Source organism: Drosophila montana, unplaced genomic scaffold (genome assembly GCF_035044405.1).
Source record: "Drosophila montana isolate Dmon_TW-CO22-7 unplaced genomic scaffold, ASM3504440v1 contig_2256_1, whole genome shotgun sequence".
Lineage (NCBI taxonomy): Eukaryota > Metazoa > Arthropoda > Insecta > Diptera > Drosophilidae > Drosophila > Drosophila montana.
Window position 1 is genome coordinate 214,539 of NW_026997144.1, and position 23,922 is coordinate 238,460.

At 37.8% G+C, this 23,922-nt stretch overlaps 1 protein-coding gene across 3 annotated transcripts in view; it reads left to right on the forward strand.

The window, feature by feature from the left end:
• The window catches only part of RapGAP1 (Rap GTPase activating protein 1), a 114,851-nt gene that overhangs the window by 3,575 nt on the left and 87,354 nt on the right, over positions 1–23,922 (forward strand). The window contains exon 2 of one of the 3 annotated variants that reach the window (XM_064681345.1): positions 9,466–10,027. The exons of the other annotated variants lie outside the window; for them this stretch is intronic. Within the exon in view, the coding sequence (XP_064537415.1) occupies positions 9,741–10,027 (287 nt within the window). The 5' untranslated portion in view covers positions 9,466–9,740. The remainder of the gene's footprint in view (positions 1–9,465; positions 10,028–23,922) is intronic. 3 annotated transcript variants of the gene reach the window in all.

A 23,922-nucleotide genomic window follows, 5' to 3' on the forward strand; every position in this document is an offset into this window, starting at 1 on the left:
TGTTGATAATTTGATAGCTTGTTAAATTGATCAACATGTGAGAAATGCCTCAACAGGTTGAGTTTTGAATAGCTTTATTGATATTATCTTGACTGGTAGATAAAATTTTCAAGTGGATTTGTGGGCTTGTCATGTAGAGAAGACTGTTATACCTCTTGCTTTTAGAATATTTCTAAGGTCAAAGTGTTGTTCATTTGAGGACCATTTTCACTACATCCCCCATTCTAGCATTCCAATAATATTCCAGTATTATTTTCAGCTCTTTCGAATCTTTTCTTTTTTTTCACATAATAATACATACAGCTTTTTATATCATAACTTCCATCTGACTTACAGCATTTGATAAGAAAAAAAGAAACAGTTAATCAGCATAAGCAGGTGACTTTTTTCACAGTCTTCTATTCTTCTAATCAATTTCTAATAATAGTTTTGCATATTTTACCATTTTCTTTCATGATTTCACAATTTCCAAGTGGAAATCAATGTGATTCTCACAATGCACAGATAACGAATATTTGCAAACATTATCACTAAATTGTTTACTTTCTGACTCAAGGAAAAAAAACCGCTTTTCTCACTACTAAATTATCTGTTAATTGGACCAATTAGTTTTCATATCATTCCTTAATTCATCATCAAACACACAGATTAATTTTTTTCATATAAACAGTCTCACAAAACAAATCAAATATTTCTATTTCATATTCCATAATTGTGACTCACCCATTTCTATGTTTTCATCCATTTCTTTCCAATGCAAACACAATTTAATTCTACTCAACTACCTAGACAAACGAACATCCAGTTAACATCCAGTTTCCATCAATGCTGCTTATTTGCTTAAACGCTTCCTTCAATTCCGCAACTTCCAACTGGAAACGCAAGTTCAATTCTCTCAGCTGATCCGCAGCCAAAGCACGTAAAAACATTGTCACAAGATCTTTGTCTTAAATGCGGCCAATCAACTTCCAGATTGCTGCGCGTATTGCATATGCATATGCAAGATCGTATGTGTGTGTGTGTGTGTTAATATGTAGCATCTTTCCCGCACACACTTTGCTGCCCGCTCCCAATTACCCTTTTCCGCATTGCAAATATGTATGCAAATTAAACGTTACGCATTTTTTCGTGTGCCGTTTAATAAGCGCCTCCTTGTTGTTTTTGTTATGCATTGCTAGCGGGGCATTTTTTTTATGCAGCGGTAAAGTCCTCAACACACGTGAATTTCTTTTAAACAGGTTTGGCATGATATTTGTTGTTGTTGTTGTTGTTGCTGCTGGTTTTCATTTTCGTTAGTGTTTTCCTTTTTGGCTGCTGTCCGCTTATTTTTTTAACTCTTGTTCTTTTTGCGTGCTCGCACATTTTTATTGGTATTTGCTTTGTTGTTGTTTTTTTTTCCTGTTGCTCTCGCAGATTTTGCTGCTTTTGTCACAGCTGCATTGCCAAATTTGTTGCTGGAATTTTTCAATACGGTTTTTGCGCGAAATCATTCTTGATTTCTGGTTTGCTCTCCTTTTCGGGCATCTACTGTTTTTTTTCTGACATTGCTTTTGCTGCCTGTTGCGTCGTTTGGTTTTTACCCCTGAGCCAAAAGTGAACGATAGCATCTTTAAATATGTACGGCACCCATTTTCCATGCTCTTCCAGCTGCCACGCCTATTACAGTGGCGTGTAAATGAACTTTATGCGCCACATTGCCTTCAAACTGGAGCCGTAACAAGAACGACAATAAGCAGCTGCTTTTGGTCACTTTATCTGCCATTCATTCATCACTATCTTTCGCATATGTCTCTCGTCCACTCATCTGCTCATCAATTGTCTTGTCATCTCTCAATGCTGCTGTTTGTTTTTATTGCTGTTGTTGTTGCCGTCGCTTGACCGAAAGTTCAAGTTGAAGTGCAGCCAGCAGCAAAGCTCCGTCTCAGTCTCCGTCTCCGTCGCCGTCCCTGCCGCATCGCAGCTTAAGCCTCAATGTGAGTGTGTGAGAGCGCCGACGATGACTGGCCACTATCTTTTTTGCTCTCGCTCTGTCTTTATTTTTTTGACGTTGTCCTCTTGCTGTGTCATTCGCCTGCATTGATTTTGAATTTCGCCTTTTTGGGGCTGCGCTGCTGCGAAAATTTACCGTTTTACCAAATGCGTTCTGCACTGTCGCTTATCTCTCGATCCCCTTTTCCCCCCGCGGCTGCTGTTCCCCTTTACACACACAAGCAGGGACGCGCGCGCGTTTAATTTATGGGGCGTGCGCGTTCGTTGGCCGACTGCCAAATGGCTGGGACGAGCATACTGCTAGGGATAGCGGTAGAAGGGGGATGGCATCTCTTCCTTTGGCCAGCGCAACTGTATTTGATATGCGCCCGGCGTGTTTTTCATATGTTTACTTTAATTGCCTTTGGCAGCGGCTTCGTTTTCTATTTGCAGCGAGCAGGGGCTGCGGGAGCAGGGGGGCGCTGTGCGCATGTTTGTTTACGGGCTGTTTACACCTGTGCCAAGAGTCTGAGAATTTGTTGTGAAAAAATCAACTCATGTGCTTTTCTTTGCTTTCAAGTGTAAATCATATCTCATGAAATTTGTTTTGTTTGTTTCTGTTCGTAATATTCCAGGGATTAGGTCCACAGCTGACCAGCCGAAGGTCAACTCTGAATTATTTGACATCTGTGTCCTACTGTTGACTTACGTTTTATTATGCCTTGGGGCTAACACGCCATTGGCATGAAGGTCAGGAAAACGCATGTGTGTGTGTGTGTGAAAATTCGATATGGGCTTCAAAACAGTTGCCATTTTCGACGAGTTCCCAGAAATGTTTATTATTTCAACAATTTCCCCATATTGAAAACAATCGTATTGTATTCGAGGCGTGTGGATTTCAAAATCTGTTGATTAATTTCTTATCAGATTTTATGCTTTTTATATTGCTAAAATAAAACTGAAAAATTACAAATTTCTGAAAAATGTTACTCTTTTATCTTGGTTTACAATTTCTCAACACATCAGCTTTCAATTTATGGGGGCTAACAAGTTTCAGTATTACAAAGAATTATTGTGTTATTTCTCTTTATTATGTACTTTGGAACATTAATCACACCACTTTTCGATTTGTATATGAAAATTAATCAAATTTCGTAAACAAAAAATTATCCTATTAGATAAAAAATATGTAGAAAAGTCTTTAACAGTAAAAATCATAAGAAAAAGTAATCTTAAACATAAAAGTTGCACATTATTTACGTTATTTTGCATTGAAAACGACTATGTTAATTTTTAGACGTTACAAAATAATGGATGTTCTAATACAATTTTTTTTTAAGTTCAGTTTGCTTTAACCTTTGTTCTTATATCCGAGCGAGCACTTTAATATCATGATAATACATAAATAATAAGAGGCTTTTGGTCTTATGAGACTCAAGCAACAATTTCAATACCATTTATTCAGCTTATATTGACATTTTGTATTTTATTATACCAATTTCGGTAACTTTAGTTACCATATTTGGTATATTTTTAGTTCATTTTTAGACTTGTGTGAGCAAACTGGCAAACTGGCCAATCTCTAATATGTTGACATTCGTGATATATTAAAAAAATTGTAACATTATTATTAGTTATTAAATTTGGCATATTTTTAGCTCATTTTAGACTTTTGTTAGCAGGTAGAAAAGCAGGTAAAAGTAGTACATTTGTCAAACTATTTTCATTTGGCTTATCAAACCGAAATAAAATAAATATATGGTATTTAGTTAAATTATTTGTTGTTGGCTTTTCATAAGTTAATATCGCGCCTAATTAGCTGATGATAAGTGTGTCAAGTGCTCGACATATACCAAAATATTTGTTTAGCCTCTTTCACCTGCCTCTCCCTCTCTCTCTCCCTCTTTCTCTCTCTCTGCTAGCTTGTTGTTTCACAAAGTGACGTCAATATTTCGCAATCTGATTACAGTTTTTCTTTTGTAGTCGTTATCGATACGTCATTTGGAGATTGTTTCTTTGTTTGGGGAACTGAGGCACCCACAACTCGTGGGCTTTACAGTTACCACAGAGCGAAACGGAGCCCCAATTCAAACGAAATTGAGTCAACTAACGAGCAACGACTATAAATACCCAGCAAATGACTTTGACTGGCTTATCAAACCCCCAGTTTGGGCCGTATTTTTATGATATACTATACGCTCTGAAGAAAAACAAAAACCAAACAAAAAAAAACAAATGCTTTTGATATTGTGCTCTGATAAATTGGTAGCTTTTACATCCGGTTACGTCCGGAATATGGCAGGTTTTCATTTCAGCCTGCTTCCGTGTTGATTCACCTACTTCCTCCCTCCCTTTAAGACACACACAGCTCCCTCCGAGCGCTGCTTAACTTGGCACATTTAACGCTTTGCTACATTTACAGAATTTGTTTCATGTTTGTTTTTTGTTCTACTCAACTTGTGCTGCTTCTTGCCTTTGGCTGTTAAATTGACACGTGTTTAAATATTTACGCCTCGACAATTGCTGTCAACAATTTTTTTTGTACTTTGGCTTCGTTCGAGTTGGTTTTAACATCGACTTTGACTTGAGTTCAGCAACTTTTTCAGGCCGCAAACAGGCTGCCACAGCTGCTAAAACAACAACAACAACAACAATAGTTACAACATCAACAATTAAACATATCTCGTTACAGGAATTTGTAAATTTATCAACAGTTTGCAACAGTCTCTCGAGTGTCTGCGCTCTTATCTAATCTTATCAGCTCCCGTTTACCTGGCCAATGCATCAATAAATGTGGTAACAGGCAACCTTGAGAACTTCTCTTTTTTTTGGTAACGCTGCATTCTTTCGTAGAGTTTCATTGATTAATTGATAATAAAATAAATAAGATTTAATGAAATATGAATCCACTTGTTGATAATATTATTTACCAAAATAGTTAACCCAAACGAAGCCAAAGCACTTGTAATCGCATCAAGCCTATATCCTCTGCCTAGTTTCCATATGGATTACTACAAACTTTTCTATATAAGCAATCTTTCTTTTAGGCATCACTTAAAGTGCCAAGAATTTCAATTGCAAGCGAGCAAAACACATCAATAAAAATGTCGCACACATTACAAGTGCAAAATAAAATAAACGAGAAAGTTTGGATATCTTCGGCACGCCAAAGACTTAATACCCTTGCAGATATGTGAGATTAGTGAAGCTCAAAATTCCGAGTTTGATAAAAATATCTTCGAAAAAGTCGAATATTTTGGCATATAAGATCCCACTATTCGAACGATCTTTCCTAATGGAGTTATGTGATCCGATGTTAATTAGATTTTGCATGTAGATAAGGATCAATGGGAACTAATGAATGCTAAGTTTAAGTAAGATATTTTGATAAACATAAAAGTTATATAACATAGTGGGCCGATCTGTCCAGTTCCGACATATAGTCTGCCTGCCTTTAAAACTGAGACATGGTTATATTAACTCGGCTTTTGATGCTAATCTATTATATATATATATATCTTAGAGGCTCGGAGATGTCTTCTTCTATGCATTACACATTTCGTGACAAAAGTATAATATCCTCTGCAAGGGTACAAAAAGTGTAACACAAATCTCGGAACATTTGCCCCCAACTCGCGGGGTCTTAAACACAATTAGCTGAGCAATCAACCCACATAGTGAACAATTTCTGACTGCCTCTCCCCCCTCTCCCTCTTCGCAATGCCACCCGCCCCTCTGCGTTCGATTTCTATTAAGCAAGTGTGCTAAAATCGTAGACATATCGCTATAAATTGTTATAGTACATTTTTTTCGCTTGACTCCATAAAAGGTCGTCAAAGTTGTCGACGTTGTTCTTGCTGGTTCTGGGTCGATGGGGGCGGTCGGTCGGATGCTGATTTAAATAAATTATTCTATATGCGTTTTTATTGCATTTAACCGCATACCTCCCCCCTAACTCCCTCATCACCTCACACTTTGCCACCTAACTATAAAAACGCGCACAAAATGGTTTATTTTTATTATTTTTTGCTTGATGGGGCTGTTAAGAGGCTGCCCTGTGTAGGGGATCGGCTCTTTCTATATACAAAATTGTTTTCTGTGCCACGTAATTGAATTTGCTCACTTAATTTTGTTTTATGACGTCTGTGCATACATACATACATATATATATATATATCTATATATGTATATATATAATTCTCACCTGAGCGTGGCTTGTGCGAATTGTTTTTGTATTTTTCTATCTGCGGAAAAGACGAATTTGCGGCGGATGTTGCGTGTTACAAAAAATATATGTATATATATAAAAAACAAAAATACATATAAATGCAGAGAGAGACATCAAAATAAATCATTGCTCTTAATTTGATTCAAGTCGAATAATTTGATGTTTGGCAATTTCATTATGAAAGTTCATTTCCTTCCCAGCGGCAGCTTATCGATTTGGGCCACGGCAACTGTTTGGTATTATGATAAATGATGTAATAAAAGTTGATAATTTAAAAAGATTTGTATTAATATAAATAATAGCGAAGGACAGGAAAAAAACAAAAGGCAAGACATTTATAAATTGGTTACAAAGATCTTAGATTTAAAAATTTAAATAAAAGTAAATGCTTAAATGATGAAGGAAATTTAAATCAGACACAACCTGATATTGAATAGAAAAGAAAGAGAAATATATGGAATTACTTAAAGGGTTTTGGACATTGGAAAATACTTATGATATATATGGAGAAGGACATGAAGGACTCTTAAATTAGGCACAAATTTTAATTGTAGTAGACTGTTAAATCAGGTGCATGAGAGATAAAAAGAACATATTCTTAAGATATCTTAAAGAAAACACTAAAATCAAGCATTGAAGAAAATGTGAATAAAAAGAAGAAGATAGCACATGATATTTAGGGAATACTTTAAAGAAATCTCGACATATGCTTTAAGAAAGTTTAATGACAACTGAGTTAAAATTCGAAAAAGAAAGTGGACGATGAAGATGAAGATGAATAGATGCAAATTAATATGAAGGAAAGATTTGAAGGAATCGGCATGATTTTATAGAATACTTTGAATATTTAGAAGACATTTTGGAACAATACATAAGAAAGTAACAAATTTGAACGGATAAAGACTGGACTTAAGATATGCTCGTTCACTTAATATATGTAGGATGATAGCCGAATGAATACAGAATGAATATAATATTTTGAATATTCGATTTGTAGGAAAGATTTGAAGGAATGAAGATATAGAATACTTTGAATATTTGGAAGGAATTCCGATGACAGAATTTGCTATAGAAATATGAGAACTTTGAGCATGTAGGAAATACCAATTAGATCTGGAAATATAAAAAAGAGAAATTCACAAAAATGAAAATAGATTAATATGCATAAACATTAAATGGGATTGCATCATATAAATATGAGTACTTGAATATGGAGAAAATACTTAAATGAATGTTTTTAGAGAGGAGCAGTTAAAACTAGAAATTACATTTAAATGTCTAACTTAATCTTTCACTTAACGACAGCCCCATTAATTAGGGATTTCCTCCGACTTTGGCCAACTAATCAAGTCAAGTGCCGACGTTAATTTCGGAGACGAGGCCAAATATAATCGCGTAGTCGGACAACTTGCTTACTCTTAGCCTGGCCAAAGAGTTTGAAATGCGTTTCTGCTGGCTATTTGTTTAAGTACGCCCCGCAAATGACTCGAGTCAACCAAAACAGTTAATAGATGCCCCACCGCCGCATTTCACCCAGTCCACCCATCCCCCCGTCGCAGCCTTCTGACCCAGCGTAATGAACCACTTAGGCCGCACCACCTGACAACGCTGCTGAGCAGTTGCCACATGCCTTCAGTCAATGCCATGCAACATAAATCATCTTGGCGGCACTTGGACACGTGCCACACAGCCATTACCTTCTTCGAAGCCAACCTGCCCTGCATCGGTTGCCGGGTTGGACAACCCTCTAGTCGTAAGCCAATTGTCAGTGGGGCAGGTTCAAGTCAACTTTTTCTTTTCGGGCTCCCGCACAGCTGCCTCGAGTGGTTTTTATGATGGTTTTGTTCACCGTTTCCTCGGGTCTGGGTTGGAGGTCTCCCCGCTCAAAAGAGGAGACTTCCACATGTGCGGGTTGCTTGTCGTGTTTCTTGTATGTTTCCCCGTCTCTGTCCCCGTCTCTATGTCTGTCCGTGTCTGTGTCTACTGTCATTGCCTTTTCATATTGCACGCATTTTCACGCGCTTTTCTTCGCTCCGTTGGACATGCCGTAAGGAAAGCAGGAAGAAAGCAAAGCAATGCCAATGGCTTTTCAGCATTACTTCTTAATATGCCCAGCACTTTATTTTGGGCTTGAGTGATTTTCTTTGTTTTTTTGCTTCTTATTTTTCTTTCACAAAGCGCATTTGATGAAGTTTTACGAGCGCCCGTAAAGTTGACTTCTCTGCATTCAGTTATTAAATTTCCATCTTTTTCCATATTTTTCCATTTGCCTGGCCTGGGGGCTCAGCATTTATCGCCATAGGCTACCTGCTTGAGCAGCTGCACGGCGTATAAAGCCACTGAAATTGGATTTGCTTTTGCGGTCAGTTGCCGCTTGCCGCATCGTAAAATGAATTATCCTAACAAGTAAATATGGCCAAGAGGAGAATACAACTAGGTGCTGCCATACAATTAGAAGAGTCCGTGTAATTAGAAGATTGCTTAAAGGAATCTGCGTGCCTAGGTGTTGCCGTACACCTGAAAGGTTCAAATGTACTTGGCTGTAACTTCTATATCCTACAGTTGTCATGTACCTTAACGGCTACTAGGTGGTAAAGTAGTTTTAACCAAGAACATATCAGTTAACACGTATCCATGCTATACCATTTACCAATGTTAGCATGAACTAATAAAAGGTCATGAATCGAGTTAGTTCTGGAAGTTCTCTTATTCAGTAGTGAAGCTTTAACTATCATGTACCTTTGACCTAACATGTACCTATAGGTTATAATGTGCTAATGACCTACCATGTACCAATGAGCTGGCACAAATCGAAAACTTAGCCTTAACATGTACCTAAAATTTACGGTGTACCAAAGAGTTGTCATGTACTTTCGTACTTAGGTACTCTTAGGAGTTTATATACATCTGAGTGTTATCTTATACCAGTCTTTAATTAAAATATTTTGTGTATTTGTGAATTGCTTGGAGTATTTTATAGACAGTGCCTAGTCTACATACGGGCTGCTCTTTTTAATCAAAAATTCTGGGTATCTCTTTTGTCAACTATATTGGAAAAGCTTAAAGCTACCTGCTGATTCGCTTTATGATAACAGGACTTGCAGTAAACACTTTGGAGTCTAGTGGCCAATAAATTTAATTAATCAACTGCCACTTGAGCAGCTTCGAGCGATTGGCTTTTCGATAAACTGAAGTGCACGCAAATTGCAAATTGATTGCATTTACTTTTAAGCAAGGTCGCAATTAAGTTATACCCCAACTACCTTTAGCACACGCCGTAAATGACTCTGAAAGTGAGAAGCAAAGATATTAAAAAATATTTAAGGAAAGTAGCGTAGACCCAAAGCAACCGCAATAAAACGCATCCAAATATTTGAAACCAAAAATACAAAACCAAAAAAAAATAAAAATAAAAACCAAACAAATCAAAAGCAAAGCAAAACAAAACAAATCAAACAAAACCAATCAACGCAACGTCAAGCAGTCAATCAACATCAATCAAAATAAGCACCCAAATATCAGCAAGAAGAAGAACAACAACAACATGCTGAAAATACACATGCTGGAGCAGGTCGTCAGCACGGACAACGTCTGCGAGAATTCAGCCCAGGAGCTGTCGCCCAAGCGCAAAGTGGCCACTGCTGCTGGTGGCGCTGGTGGGTGCGGGGGCGGTGGCGGGGGCAGCTCCTCTTCGTCGAAGAGCACACCCACCGTTTCGGCCACCTCGTCGCCGCATCATCAGCCAACGCCGCCGCAGCGTCACATTCACACAGCGGCAGCCGCTGCGGTGGCAGCTGGCAAGAGCTTCAGCCAGGGATCCTCACCAGCCGGGTAGGTGTAAACAATCATTACACACACATACACACACCCTAACAGCTTGTGGGGGCCATTAAAAGGGCATTGCATTGCCGCTAACTTGGCCAAGATTGACGCAATGTGGCGCCCCTGACAAATTGCATGATGGATGCCTTTTTGATGGGATGCCCCCAAAATGCGCTTTCCCCATCTCCCTCTCTCTTTCTCTCTATCTCTCTGTCTCTTTCTCGTCATTTCTCTTGCTGCATTTTGTCGCATTCCTTTGGTTTTTGTGGCCATCGTCGTCATCATAATGAGTGCATTGCATCCCAAGCTGCCACCGACTGTTGCAGCCGCCGCTTGCCGCTTGCCGCTTGCCACTTGCAACTGCTGCTGCCTCCCATCCAATTCCCTTTCCCAACTTCAGCAAAATTTCACCGCAATTCAGTTGTGTCAATGATTTGCCAAAGTTTGTTGCTGCCAATTTGTTGGCTTTGCAACAATGCAACACGTGCAACCATTGTTTGCCACTGCAGAGCGAACCGCTAATGAACTGTGATCCACTCTGTAAGAGCAGCTTCCAGATGTGATGTGCTTTTTCCATCTGCATTAACTGAATTCTTTCACGAAATATCTGGAATTGTAAAAACGAGTCTGCAGAATTACGTGTTAAAATTCTTAGCTTTGATTTATTGTGCAACTCTCGCACTTATTGTTGCATGTGGATTGCTTTATGGAAATATAAAATCAGCAACTAAATGACTTAATAACATTTAACTATAATTTTATTGAGATATGTTTTTTTTTTTTTATGAAATGAGTTTTATTATCATATACCTTGAACTTGAGTTTATTTTTACTATATACTTCTATTTAGACTTCGATCTCTTAAGATCAAAGATCTTTCTTTCTGATGATGGGATCGTTAATTGTGCTCTGTTCACGATATCCACAATATCTTCCTCATCATCCTACATACATCATCTACATACATCATATTGATGTATTGTTTTCCAATTAATATAATATCTCTCACATCAAGTGTTATGGCTTCAAGGCTTATCAATCTTAACAATATGATATTAGTACATTTTCATAGCTGAAGGAATGTTAAAACAAAGTTTTTAAAGATCCTTTAAAATATACGTACTTTGGGCTAATATATAATAGTTTAAAAACTATATATAGCTAGTTTTGATATATGTTTTTTTCTTGTGTTAATGAGTTTCGGATTTTATTTTATTTATATTTATAACTTGCCAGTTGCCAAGCAATCGATAAAAAACCGATAAAGAAATCCTATTTCGTCAGCAAATCTCTAAGTCTTTAATAGCTAGAGTTACAATATTTGATGTGTAGCTTCTAAAAAAAGGATACACCGATACAGTATCTTTCATTTTATAGTAGTAGTATAGCAGTTCCCTTAATAATTTCATGATATTCGATTTATCTGGCATTTTCTGAATCATTCGCAGCATCATGGTTTTTATTTCCTTTGGACTTTTGCACCTATGCAATATAGCTTAAGCTCTTACTCGCACACAAACTCAATTTTCGATTTCCCTTGAAAGCTCCTCCAATAAATCAGCAACTGCTATTGCCACACACTGTCTCAACATTGTGAAAACCATTCCCTGAAAATCCAAAAATTCCTTCTCCTTTTTTTTTTTGTTAAAGCTTTTTAAAGCTCTTTATGACTCTGAGCTGCCCAATGTAATCCATTTATTATTGTCCATTCGTGGTGCTTGCATCAGTTCCTCCTTTTAGACAAGTTTCAACTTGAATTTGTTTCCACTCCCCCGCCACTCCCCCTCCTTGGCATTCTCTCATCTCCGCACTTCTTGCCATTCAACTTGTTTACGGCTCACCCTTCACATGCACCTGCCGCAAATTGTCATGAATTGCACTGCGCTTCATTTGTGCGGCTATCTTGTGCCCTTTAGCTGAGCAACTCTTTCTATAAACCCCACCCCTCCCTCTTCGTATGTGAACTTTCTTTGTTTTCCTTCTGCTGGTTATGTGTGTCTCAAATTTGTATACCCTATTCGAGGGTATTAGCAATTTGTCATGAATTGTGTGAGGCATAGAAGTAGATCCAATAGAGTATACTTTTTTTCTGTTTAGCGATTGTTAGATTTGAAACAAACAGTCGGACATACAGTTTTTTTTATTAAAACTCTTTTCAGTAATATGCCAGCAAGGGTATTTAAACTTCGTCATGCCTAAGACAAGTTTTTTTCTTTTATTTTTTTTTTGTTTTATCTTTTTCGCCTTTTTGTTATTTGTAATTCCTTGCTTGTTATATTCGCATTAGAGACTTGTAATTGATACCTAACTAAAGACCGTGTGTGTGTGCGTGTGTGTGTGTGTGAAAGAGATATATGCATACATACATACATTGTGCATATCAACGTCTTCCGCTGCCCCAACCCCCTCTCCCACAATCGAAAACATGAACAATGCTGGCTGCGGCGCCCGCTCAGCTCCTGCTCTGCCTCTTGCCTGTGGGCGTGGCGTGGGCGCGTTTGTAAATAATTATTATACCAAGTCGCACAAAGAAAAAATAATTTTCATTTCTTTTGTTTTTGCAGTTGTTGTTGTCGTTGTCGTTGCTGTTTTTCTTCTTCTTTAAAGAGCTTGGGGCTCTGCTTATGTCCCTCTGCCGCCCCAAATGAACTTGACAGTCAGAAGGGATTTTCATTTCTTTTCTTTTCGTTTTGTTTAGTTTATTTAGCTGCCGCCCACACACATCCGCACACACACACACACACACACGAACGCATACACAAAGCGCTGCGCCTTTAGGCATAATTTTTAAAACATAAACACTTCCGTTTCCCCTTTGCACCAGCTCCCCCCGCGCTCTTGTTTCCAACTCTTTTTTTTGGGGCTATTTTTACTTAATTACTTGGCTGGGCTTAGACTGTCTTCTGCTCGCTGGCTTTTCCATGCCTCGCATTAGCCCCGACAACAATTTTGATTTATGTGACCCAGAGATGTGCTGCCCCCTCCCCCTCTATATATATATATATATGTATATGTAACTATATATGTATATATAACTGGCTCTGTTCCCAATATGCCGGACCGCAGCAAGAACTCGATCTCCATTTCGTTTGCCGGCAGTTAGTCGACCTCAAAATGTTGGCAGACAGTTAGCCCAGTTTACGGAATCAGTTGGACAGTCGACAGTCGGTCAGTCGACGAGCGAGATGGCAACGCTTGTAGAATTTGCCCAGATGTGCGTATTCCTCAATTTCAATGGCATTTTCTGGCTAATTTATATGCAAAACTCGAGCCAAATAACTGGCCAACAGCAGCAGCAGCAGCAACAACAACAAACAGCCGACCAGGCCAGATCATTTATCACTATTTAATGTGTGCGTGTGTGCGTCTGAGTGTGTGTGTCTGCGTCTTGTGCTTGCTTCTTTGTGCTGCTCATGGTACCCTGTATTTGTGATATGTGACAAGGCGGGCATATGAACTATATTTGCAAAATAAATAACTGCCTGGAAATAAATGGTTTCCTATATATTTTAAATCAGGTCAGAAAGTTAATTGCAAAGAGTTGCCAGACGTTTCAAATACTTATAAGATGGCAAGATTCTAGCCCTAATTAGGTTTTCGGTTGTTTAGATCGGTTAAAAACAGATAAAACAAATTTATTTATTTAATTTTTAACCTTTCTATTAATTAATAACAATTTATTCGAGTAAAAAATGAAAAATTTAAATTTTTTAGAGCTAAATCAAACTAATCAACTCTGTCTGTCTGTCGGAGAAAAAATTTAAAAAATGCTTTCGATTAATATCAAGATTGACAGAAGATAGCTTTTTATGTATAAAGCTATAAAGATGATGTCCATTTAGAATTTAGAATTTGTTTTTTTTTTCCAACGCTAAAAATCTTTAAGAACAGTCAGCATAAAGTTAAAGTATAGTATAGACGTATATAAATGCATGATTCCTTGCCTTTCACCTATATTTACAATTGACGTCTTTGTATTAAATATGATTGAAAATCAATATATAGAATATATCCATATATATAGATATAGCCCAGTGAGCACATTGGATCTTTCCAATTTTAATAAATATTTGTTATATATAAAGACATTTGTTAGATATTTGTTATATATATAACGAAACAGGGTATTTTCTTGTGTATTCGCTTAATTAGTCTGGTATAAAGTTTTAATCAGAGAGCTACAAATACCGCTCCAGGGTATATTCCAGTCGAGCATACTCGACTAGCCCGGCTATTTCAGGTATTTGTGATTATTTGCTTCTGTTGGGAAATAATTTGGCATGCGCTGAGCTTAAACCATCTCGACACGCAACATAACTATGGGCCACACTTTGTGGGTGGCTCATTTGGCCGGAGCTTTTGTTGTTGACCACGGCGAGTGGTGCAAGTGGTGCAAGTGGTGCGAATGGTGCGAGTGGGGCAATCCGGTTGAAAATAGCTGGTGCATAATTGTCTGACAAGTTTGGTTGAAATTTAATGGCTTAATGATTAGGTAGCCAACTTTGTGGATGAGCCAATTGGATATCGCGGCAAATTGCAATTTGAATGAACTAGTTCATGTTGATGAACCGAGACACCGAGCCAAATGAAGAAGTGGCAAACTATGCCACACAGCCGGACAACTGATGAAAGACTCTCCCCGAGTGCACGTGACATTCGTGGCAACAGTTTTGCACCTGACAGGGCCGCTCGACTGGCTCACCAGCTCGTCTCAGCCATGGCTAAAACTTGCCTCGGCTTATTTATGCCACAGCACGAGCAGCTCAGAGGAGCTGCGAGGAGCTGGAGTCGGAGTCGCAGTCGCGACTGTAGGCACTTTGTGGGCGTTGGGGCATGTCCGCGTACGTGATTCTTGAGCAATTGCCACAACTGTCTTCGGCCTGCGGGGCTGGCCCATACAGAAAATCGATAAGAATAGAACATATTTGGTTAGGCTAGTGGATACTCTGTATCAAAACCAGGAGCTAATTGGAAGAGAAAGACACTTTCATTTCTGGACATTTCGTAGTTAAATGCAATTGAGATCCCAAATCAAACTTTTGGCAAAATCTTTCTTTTGAGTAACTTTTTTATATATCCATTTTCTGTGCATTTCGCACTTCGAATTACCAACCTCCAAGATGCTTTGTATATAATTTCTTTATAAATATGCAAACCTTATAAAAAAAAAATACTTAATAAGCTTCACATTTCAAAGAAAAAATAAAAGTTTTTCAAATCGATAAATACAGAATAAAATATCATTAGAACTGACTGTTCCGAGCAAAATCAGATGTTCATAGTACTACAAATCGTTAAACTAGATATACGCACATTATATATGTATATACTTATATATAAATTAAGCATATAATATATAAATATATACATAAATATATTGTATGCTTAGTGATAGCAGACAATTTAATACCCAGGAAAATACCAGCTATGTTTTCTGCTTGTTCTGAACTAAAGAAGTGCGCAGGCATGTTTGCAACATAAAATGTATAAAATAATTTCGAAATAGTTTTTAAATTAGTTAATCTTTAATTTAGTTTAAAAATAATTCCATAACAAGAAAGGAAACCCAAAAGATGGCAAGCTTCTAAGATAGTTTTGGATCACAAACCGATCTTAAATACATGGCCAAAAATGAATTAACAAGTATTTGAACTCATTTTGAATAACTTATAAGTCAAATAAACCCGCTTGCTTGTGAATTACAGGGTGCTTTAACTTAAGCTCACAATAGCAAAGCTAAAATTATTGCATTACGCAGAAATCTTGATAAATAATTGTCGAGTTATTTGCTATGAACAATCAAAGGGCGACACAGTTAAGAAACAAGCCCCCGGAGGGGCTGCTCCAACAAGGTAACGGCACTTCAAGAGTGCCGTGCCTGTCAGCTTTCAAGAGACACACAACAATAACAAGGCTTACTTGCGTTTTGGGCCAAGAGTTGGCAAATGGATATTGAAAGAGCCAAGTTCAAGAAACCTGAATACGGCCAACGATTCATGAATAACGAATAACGAATAAAGATATTCGCGATATTCAATCAATAAACAAAAATAGATATGAATACAGGAAACGAGTTTTGTAATCGCTGCGGCACAAGTTCAATGGGCATTACGATTGTTAAGCCACATAATCGCTCCAAAAATGTTTTGAATTTATTAGCTGACACAAATGTGGGGGGAATGGGGTAGGAGTGTGAGAAGAGAGTGGGGCGGGGGGTGGCATACGAAGTTCAAAGATGCTGACAACAATTAAATTAAAGTCACGCCAAGAAAAATCAATAAAAAAGCAACGAGCAACAAATGAAAGAGCAACGCCTCAGGCAAAAGTGCCCCCAGGGCGCGGGGAATAGGCTTGGGACGAGGGGCTGGGGCTGTGGCAGGGGCAACTAAGCAGCTGCTGCCTTGTCATTTTCCATGCCAGTGAACCGGGTCCAGGCAGCGTCTGCTGTGCCTGTTGCACACACAGGCACAATTAGAAAAGCGCCTAATTGGAACCTGTGGGTGGGGGATGTGGGGCGGCGAGTGCGGGCCAATCCTTACGCAGGCGTCACCCAAAAAAAAAAAAAAAACAAAAGGTGCCAAGACACGGTGTGCCCCATTCCCAACTACTATATCGACCCGTTTCCCATTTGCTCTGCGAACTGTGTCGAAAGTCAATTTCGCAGCTTGACGCTAATTTATGCTGCGGCCATTCATTTTCCATTGGTCACAGCTTTGAAGAGACGGGGGGGGGGGGGGGGGGGAGTCAGGTGTATATAGCCCCATTGTTAATGGTCCATTCTGTTTGGCTTAGATTTCGTTTGACACAAACTAATGTAACTTTTGTTTTCTTCGACACACAAAACTTCCTCTTTGTTTATTGTTTTCTCTTGTTTGTTGTAAGTCGCACAATTATGCAAAGAAAAAAATGTAAAGGCACATCCCTCCTCCCTCTCTCTCTCACTCTCTGCCTGTCAAATGAGGCCAATAAATGTGTGCTCGAAATGGGCAAAGAGTGAAGGTGCCTACTTATGAGTTATGCATGAGCTTCATAATACCCCTTACCCATAAGAATGGGTATAATAAAGTTAAGCTAATATTTAAAGCATGAAATGAGGAACACGTTTCCATAAGCATATTTATTATTTATGCACTTTTTTAACCTATTTATTTATATTTTTGACTTAATCGGCATCAGAAGCCGCATAATTTATTATTAAGCATAAAACTCGCTTGCTTCCCAAAAACAAAAGGAAAACCAATATTAGAAATACTTCTTATGAGTTAACACTAGAATATGATGTCATATACATAAGAAGATTTAAGAGTTATCTCTTAACAAAGACAAAACTTTTTAAGCACTCTCAACGTGTTGTCTTTAGAGGTGAATCATATTATTATATTATTACTTTGCGAAATATTTAAAAATTTACCTATATCGCTAATATATGCAATCGAATCTCGTAACAGTCTATAGGTACAATTGCTCTTATCGAAATTATTAACTGTCGAGCGGGCATTTTTAAATATTCATAGTAATCTGTTACCAATAACAAAACTTTTTTAAGGAATCTTAAAATGTTATCTTATCAGGAAAAACAAAAGCTACAAATGCGCCGAATAATAATAATATTTGATTAAAATAAATAGTTATTTGATATATTATATAAGATCCACTGAGAGAAATTTCAATTTATTGAGTAATCAATTGTCTGCATAACAATTAATAGCATACTCGAAGATATTGATGCCATGTTATTGAATGCATATTTAAAGTATTATTTTAATTATTTAATTTAAAAAATAAATATTACCTATTATAATGGCCCATTCGACAGTTACGATATTCGACCTTAGCGGATATCGTAACTTGCGAGTGCACCTTTTATAATTGGCAATATCGATATCTTTACTTTTGGGCACATAATTATCGTTAGTAAACCAACTGCCATTGCTTGAAGTCCTGCAGCTGTTTACAAGGTATTTTCTAGCGTGGCAACTTCGACTTAGCCATTTCTGCTGTGCTTATTAAGTAAGCATAGCTTGGGTAGAGTTTTCGTCACAGTCCACTCTGTGTATACGTGTTATGCGTTTGGCAATTAGGAAAATTGAAATTTGTGCTGAGCATTGGACTAAACTAATGGATGATTGGATCGAATAGAACTTTGGGTATTGAAACTTGTGTCCCCAAGAAATAGCTGAGGCAATGGCATGCGAGAGATTAAATTTGAAACAAGGTAGTTGGCATTAGAACTTCGGCTCATCTGTGATTTATAGAGCAGATCATTCGGTTATTACTTAGTAAGCCTACAAAACGTTGCTGCATAGCGTGTTTTTAAAGCCAACAGCGTCGTAAAAATCAAGGAAAAGCCCATAAAAAATGCACATAAAAAATTAAGCTGGATGTTAAAAAAAATCCATTCATTACTCAGACAAATATGAGTATGAGTAGTGCACTCATTTGCTATTCAAGCGCTATTCAAGAAAAGCAAAAAAAAAAAAAAACAAGTTGAAACTCACTTCACTTAGCATCTGCAAATGCAACGCGCGCTGCTGCTGCTGCAACTGTAACTTTGTATCTGCATCTATGTATCTTCGTATCTTTGTAGCTGTGTATCTGTGTATCTGTGTATCTTTGTATCTGTTGTGCATGCCAGACATCAGCTGCTGCGGCTCCACTGGTAACCCAATTACAAGCAGGCAGCATAAATAAATTTGTTTTTGTTTTTGTAGTGTTCCTCTTATGCAGCAGACAAATTGCCAAGAAAAACACTTTGAACAACAAGTGTTGGCAATTCTGTCAAGGGCCAAGGCACAACCACAACAGCGGGGGCACACAGATACAATGGGTGTGTGTGGGTGGAAAAGCATTTGTTTTTTGACACACCAAAGCAACAGAGTCAGAAGTTTATGAAGAAGTACAAGAAGAAGACGAAGAAGAGTTGAGAACACCGAGCAAATGTTTATGAATTATTAATTGGAAATTGTAGACTGAGCTAGCACAGAGAGAGAGGAAGAGAGAGTCTATCAGTGCCCCTCAGTCCCGACAGTATCTGGCGGGTTGCACAGTTGTAAAAGTTAAAATCACTTGTAAAACTTTTACATTTTGCGGTGAATGACACTGTTGTCGTTGTCAATACCCTGTAGCCAAAGAAAATGGGCAATAAATAGGGTATATAAAAATGCTTGATATTAATGCCTTGTAGCTAGCAGTTGACGAGTCTAATAATAAATATCTAGATGCATCTCCAGATAAACGGTCACTTCTTTCGCTGATCTATGAAGATTTAAATAGCTCTGTGCTGTTCCGAAGTCGATGAAAGGACACCTTGAGAGCGTCCTACCAACATTTAAACCTAATATTACTATTTTATTTTCTATTCCATATGTTCTTTCTATTATTCTATTTATTTGAACTCGATCGGTTGATAAAGAAACAAGTTTCCTTCAACCGTTCGGCACAATTTATTCCACAGTTGCTAATAAAATTTTCCAATTTGCACTAACATCGCAGCTGTACGCTGATTCAGTCAGTCAGTCAATCAGCCAGGCAGGGAAAACAATTTCATAGTATTCGTAATATTATAAATATTATTGGAGTTTTTATTTCGAAAATTTAAGATACATTTTACAATTCAAAGCTAGAGTTTTTGACAATACATAAATTTATAATAGGCTTTAGTTAGTTCAACTTGAACGTAACAACAATCGATTATAGAGGGCAAGGCACCGATAGTCTGTTATCATTAGTGTTATCGATAATTTTTTTAGCTTCAATATGCATTTATATCTGCTTGCAACATGTCAAAAAGAACAAATTAGAACTGCAAATCGCAATATTTAGGGGTATAATTAAAAATTAAAATTAAAAAAAAAGCGATGAAATGTTTTATAAATGCCAGTTACTTATTTGCTCATTTTAAAAAGAACGTTGATTTTAACTAACATGTGTATTCTCTTGACATTTATTCGTTTTCTATATTTCAAAAATATTTTATTCTCGAACTGAAGGCTACTAACAAACTTTTTAAAATTAAGCTTTCAGTTCGATTTACAAGGTATCTCGTATTCGAGCACAACCCATCGTGCACACTCATTGTTTGTATCTGTTTGCTATATTTAAAACAAATTTGATTTTAGAATTCAAAGTTTTTTACCGACTTTTAAGACACAAGATGTCAGTTGTCTCTACAGGGTATCTCCTATTCGAGCACACTCCAACGTGCGCACTTTTCTTGCTTCTATTTGTTGTCAACTGTTGTTTGACTTGTCAGTGCTATATGCAAATATGTATCTGAATTGATGTGGCAGACATTTTTCTATGGCTCAAAGCTTGACAACTTCAAATGAAATATTTTTGTGGAATATTTGTTGCTGTGTTGTTGTTGTTTTTGTTGTGTGACATTTAAAGAACCAGCGACAGCGCGAGCTCTTCTAAGTGAAAAGTTGAAAACGCTTTGGAATTGAGTTAGTTTTCCCGAACGCTGCGGGGGAGCGGGCCAAGTGCCAGCGCCGGAGATCAACTGGCGCCCGAAATGTTAAACAAGTTAATTGCATTTGCAATCGCGCGACTGCAAGCTGCAAGTTGCAACTGCAACAATGCAAAACTGGATACTCGTCAAGCGGCAAGCAGCCAACTGCAAAGAGCAAACTTTTTCTTCTATTTTCATTTTATTTTATTTTTTTTTTATTTTGTATATCAGTCAGTGGGTCAAATGCAGCCGCCACTTTCAGCGTTTTTGGCGTGCGACGGCGCCGTTTAGTTGTTGTTGCTTTTGTTGTCGTTGTTGTTGTTGTTGTTGCTTTTGTTGTTGTTGTTGGCAGCGTACCAAAAATAGTTGCTGCTGCCAGTTGATTGAGCTACCGAGACAGTCAGCACAGACAGTAGAAGCTTAACATCAGCTACTGTTTACAGCTGTGCGCAGCTAAATAGAAACGATTATTAGAAAATTACCCTTGAAATGTAAATCAATGAATAGGGCCCAGAAAAAAAGCACACAGTACTGAAGTTTGAACAGAGTCTTCTATAAAACATATAAACAGAATATAACTAAGTATAGCTTAGCCACAAAATTAGCTCACCTGAAGTGAGCTTAATTGACAATGAAACGAATCTTGACCAAAGCTTTCATGCGTTTTTAAAGCTCTGTGTTTGTATAGAGGGCTTTGTTGTTAACGTAGTAATTAGAATCTATCTAAGCTAAAGTTTTCAAGTGAATTAACGGCGGATTTTTTTGCCCTTGATTTCGATCCAAAGCTTTAAAGAGCTTTAATAGCAGCTTTATCACATAAGTACAGCTAGTATGTAAAACTTTCAGTAAGCTTTATTCTTACAGATGAAGCAATTAATACCACTTAAGCGGATCTTGATTGGTTTAGCAGAGCTTTCAAATTTGTTGTCATCTTTCTTGTGTTTGGCCAACAAAATAGCTTAAACTTAAAGCTTTCAAGTGCTTTAAGCTATTTATAAAAAAGTATAACCAATAAGACAATGTTACGAAGGTTTAATTCGCCTAAAGCAATCTGCTACTCAGCTAGTATCTAATTTTGTACCTTAAGCCTATATACCCACTTAACTACCATTTATAGGATATATCTGAAACAAAATAACTGCTTTCTGTGCATTTTCTCCTCCGGCTCTTCGCTTTGGTAGATCCACAAAGATCGCGCGGATGCAGATAGAGACAGCTAAATTGAGACCAACTGACGGGCAGATTAAATGATTCCCAAGGCAAATTTATGTAAATATGCAAATCTGTAAAGATTGGGGAGGGAGGAGGGCGAGTTTTGGAGTAACCGATCGAACAAAAGAAAGTCATTTAGCGGCCAAGTTCATTGTGCACATTGAGCGAACCAATGAAGGTCGCAACTGTGCGGCCAGCTGATTATTTAGTTTACGATATTCACAGATGAATAGACGACAGTTGCAACATGCTGAAGCAGAAGAAGACGAAGCAACTGATAAATACACGAGGCGTATACGTAATGTGCCACTAGCGGAATTCGTGCCACATGCAATCGCCAGGCAACTGGAAAAACTTTCGTTTTTCACATCAACTGAACTTGAGGCATTAACTAAAATGAGTTTAGCAGCAGACTGAGCGGCAGCTCCAGCTACAGCCTCGGCATTCTTTATGGTCACAATTAAATTTCAGCTTAGTTAATTTATCTAACAAACAACAGCAACAACAACGCCTCTCTAGAGTCGGTTCGGTTTTAATTGGCTACGCTTAATGCAAAGAGTCATTAACGCCCAATTAAATCGACCAAGTTGAAAATTATAAAAATTCTAAATTCGTTTTCTGCAATTAAAAGCAAAAGGTTTTCGATTTACGATACACTTTCGTTTAAGGCGAACTCAACGAGCCAGCCTCCTACTTGGTCTAGGGTTTCAGTTTTGAGTTTAGCACCCAGTCTGTCTGTCAGTCAGTCCGTCAGTCAGTTAGTCGGGCAGTCTGTTAGCCATTTTGGCTCGTTTGGCTAATTACGTGTTGCACTGCTGTCTCTTTCAATTTTCGTCGCACAAAATTTTGTTGCATTCATTTGTCGGCCATAAAAGTCGCCGTCAACGCCAAATGCGCCAAATTTACAAAAGCTGCTTTACCATATTCTCAAATGAGCTGCAAATATTTGTCGTATTTCTACAGAGGCTTTTTTCAATCGGGATACCCTTTGCGACTGAGTATAATAAGGTGGTCTTAAAGCTCGCTAACTAAATGCGAGCTTGTAGCCTTTTCTCAGCTAAGAACAGGAAGTGCAAGTAGAGTTTTTAGCTTTAAGGGAGCTTTATTGCTGTGACTTAAATAGATTTGATGAGCTTAAGACTCTTCATATAGCATCATATTTAAAAATTTCTAAATGTATCCTACTGTATTTATATGCTTAAAATAGTTACTTCTAGTATGATATTTTTTACACGCAATACTTAAAGTTTAACTTAACTGGGCTTTAATATGATTAGATCTCTTAGCTTTAATAGTGCTTTATTAGTTCCACCTAAAACAATTATTTGCTCTTTATCATCACCCATCATTTAAAATGCTCAGCTTCAACTGTCTTGGCTGCAATTATGAGAGCTTTAATGTTTTAACAGCTTTAAGCGTTTTCGTTCACTTAAAACTATCTGAATTGTTGTTAGGCAATACCGTTATGAATTGTACAGAGTTTAAGCTTTACATCAGCTTTTTTCAGCACTAATTTTGCAATTTCCTTGAGCTTTAAGCGAGCTTAATTGTTTCTCATCCTGTAAAATGAGTTCAGCTTAAAGCTTCCGCTCGTATAAGAGCATTAAGGCTTCGTTAAACGCAAAACACTTTTAAGTTTATATATTTTTTTTCTTCTAAGCAGTCGCATTTTTGCACACACACACAGTTGGCTTTCGAGTCTCAGCTGCAATTCCCTCAAGTTGCTTATCTAATGTGGCCCGAGACGAGGTGGGCGTGGTTGGGTCGCCTTTTTGAATCAACAAGTAAATCATATGCGCATTGTGGATGACGTCAATTTTGAAATTCAAATTGAACGACCGCCTGGGGAGCTGTAGCATAAGCAAGGGGTGTGCAGTAGAAGCAGAAATACAGGGTATATACTATATAGTTCAGTTGCGGCGCGGTCTCAATGTCAGTTCTTCATCTGCTCAACTCATTTGGAGGCGCATTTTGTAAGCCATTATTGTATCGCCTGTGGCCTGCATTACAAATTCAATGACGCTTTGGAGGCGCCGACGCCGCAGCTCATCAGCAATTCAATTGTCAGGGGAGTCGGGCAGATGCTGTGATAAACTTAAGGAACGCCCCCGCGTGCCACAAATTTGTATGCGCCTGATTCGATTATTGACTTGGGCTTTGATTTCTTCCACAATAATCTCAACGCTTCGCAATCCCATCGGAACCAGCCCAGAGAAATTACTTTAAAGTGCGATCTTTAAAG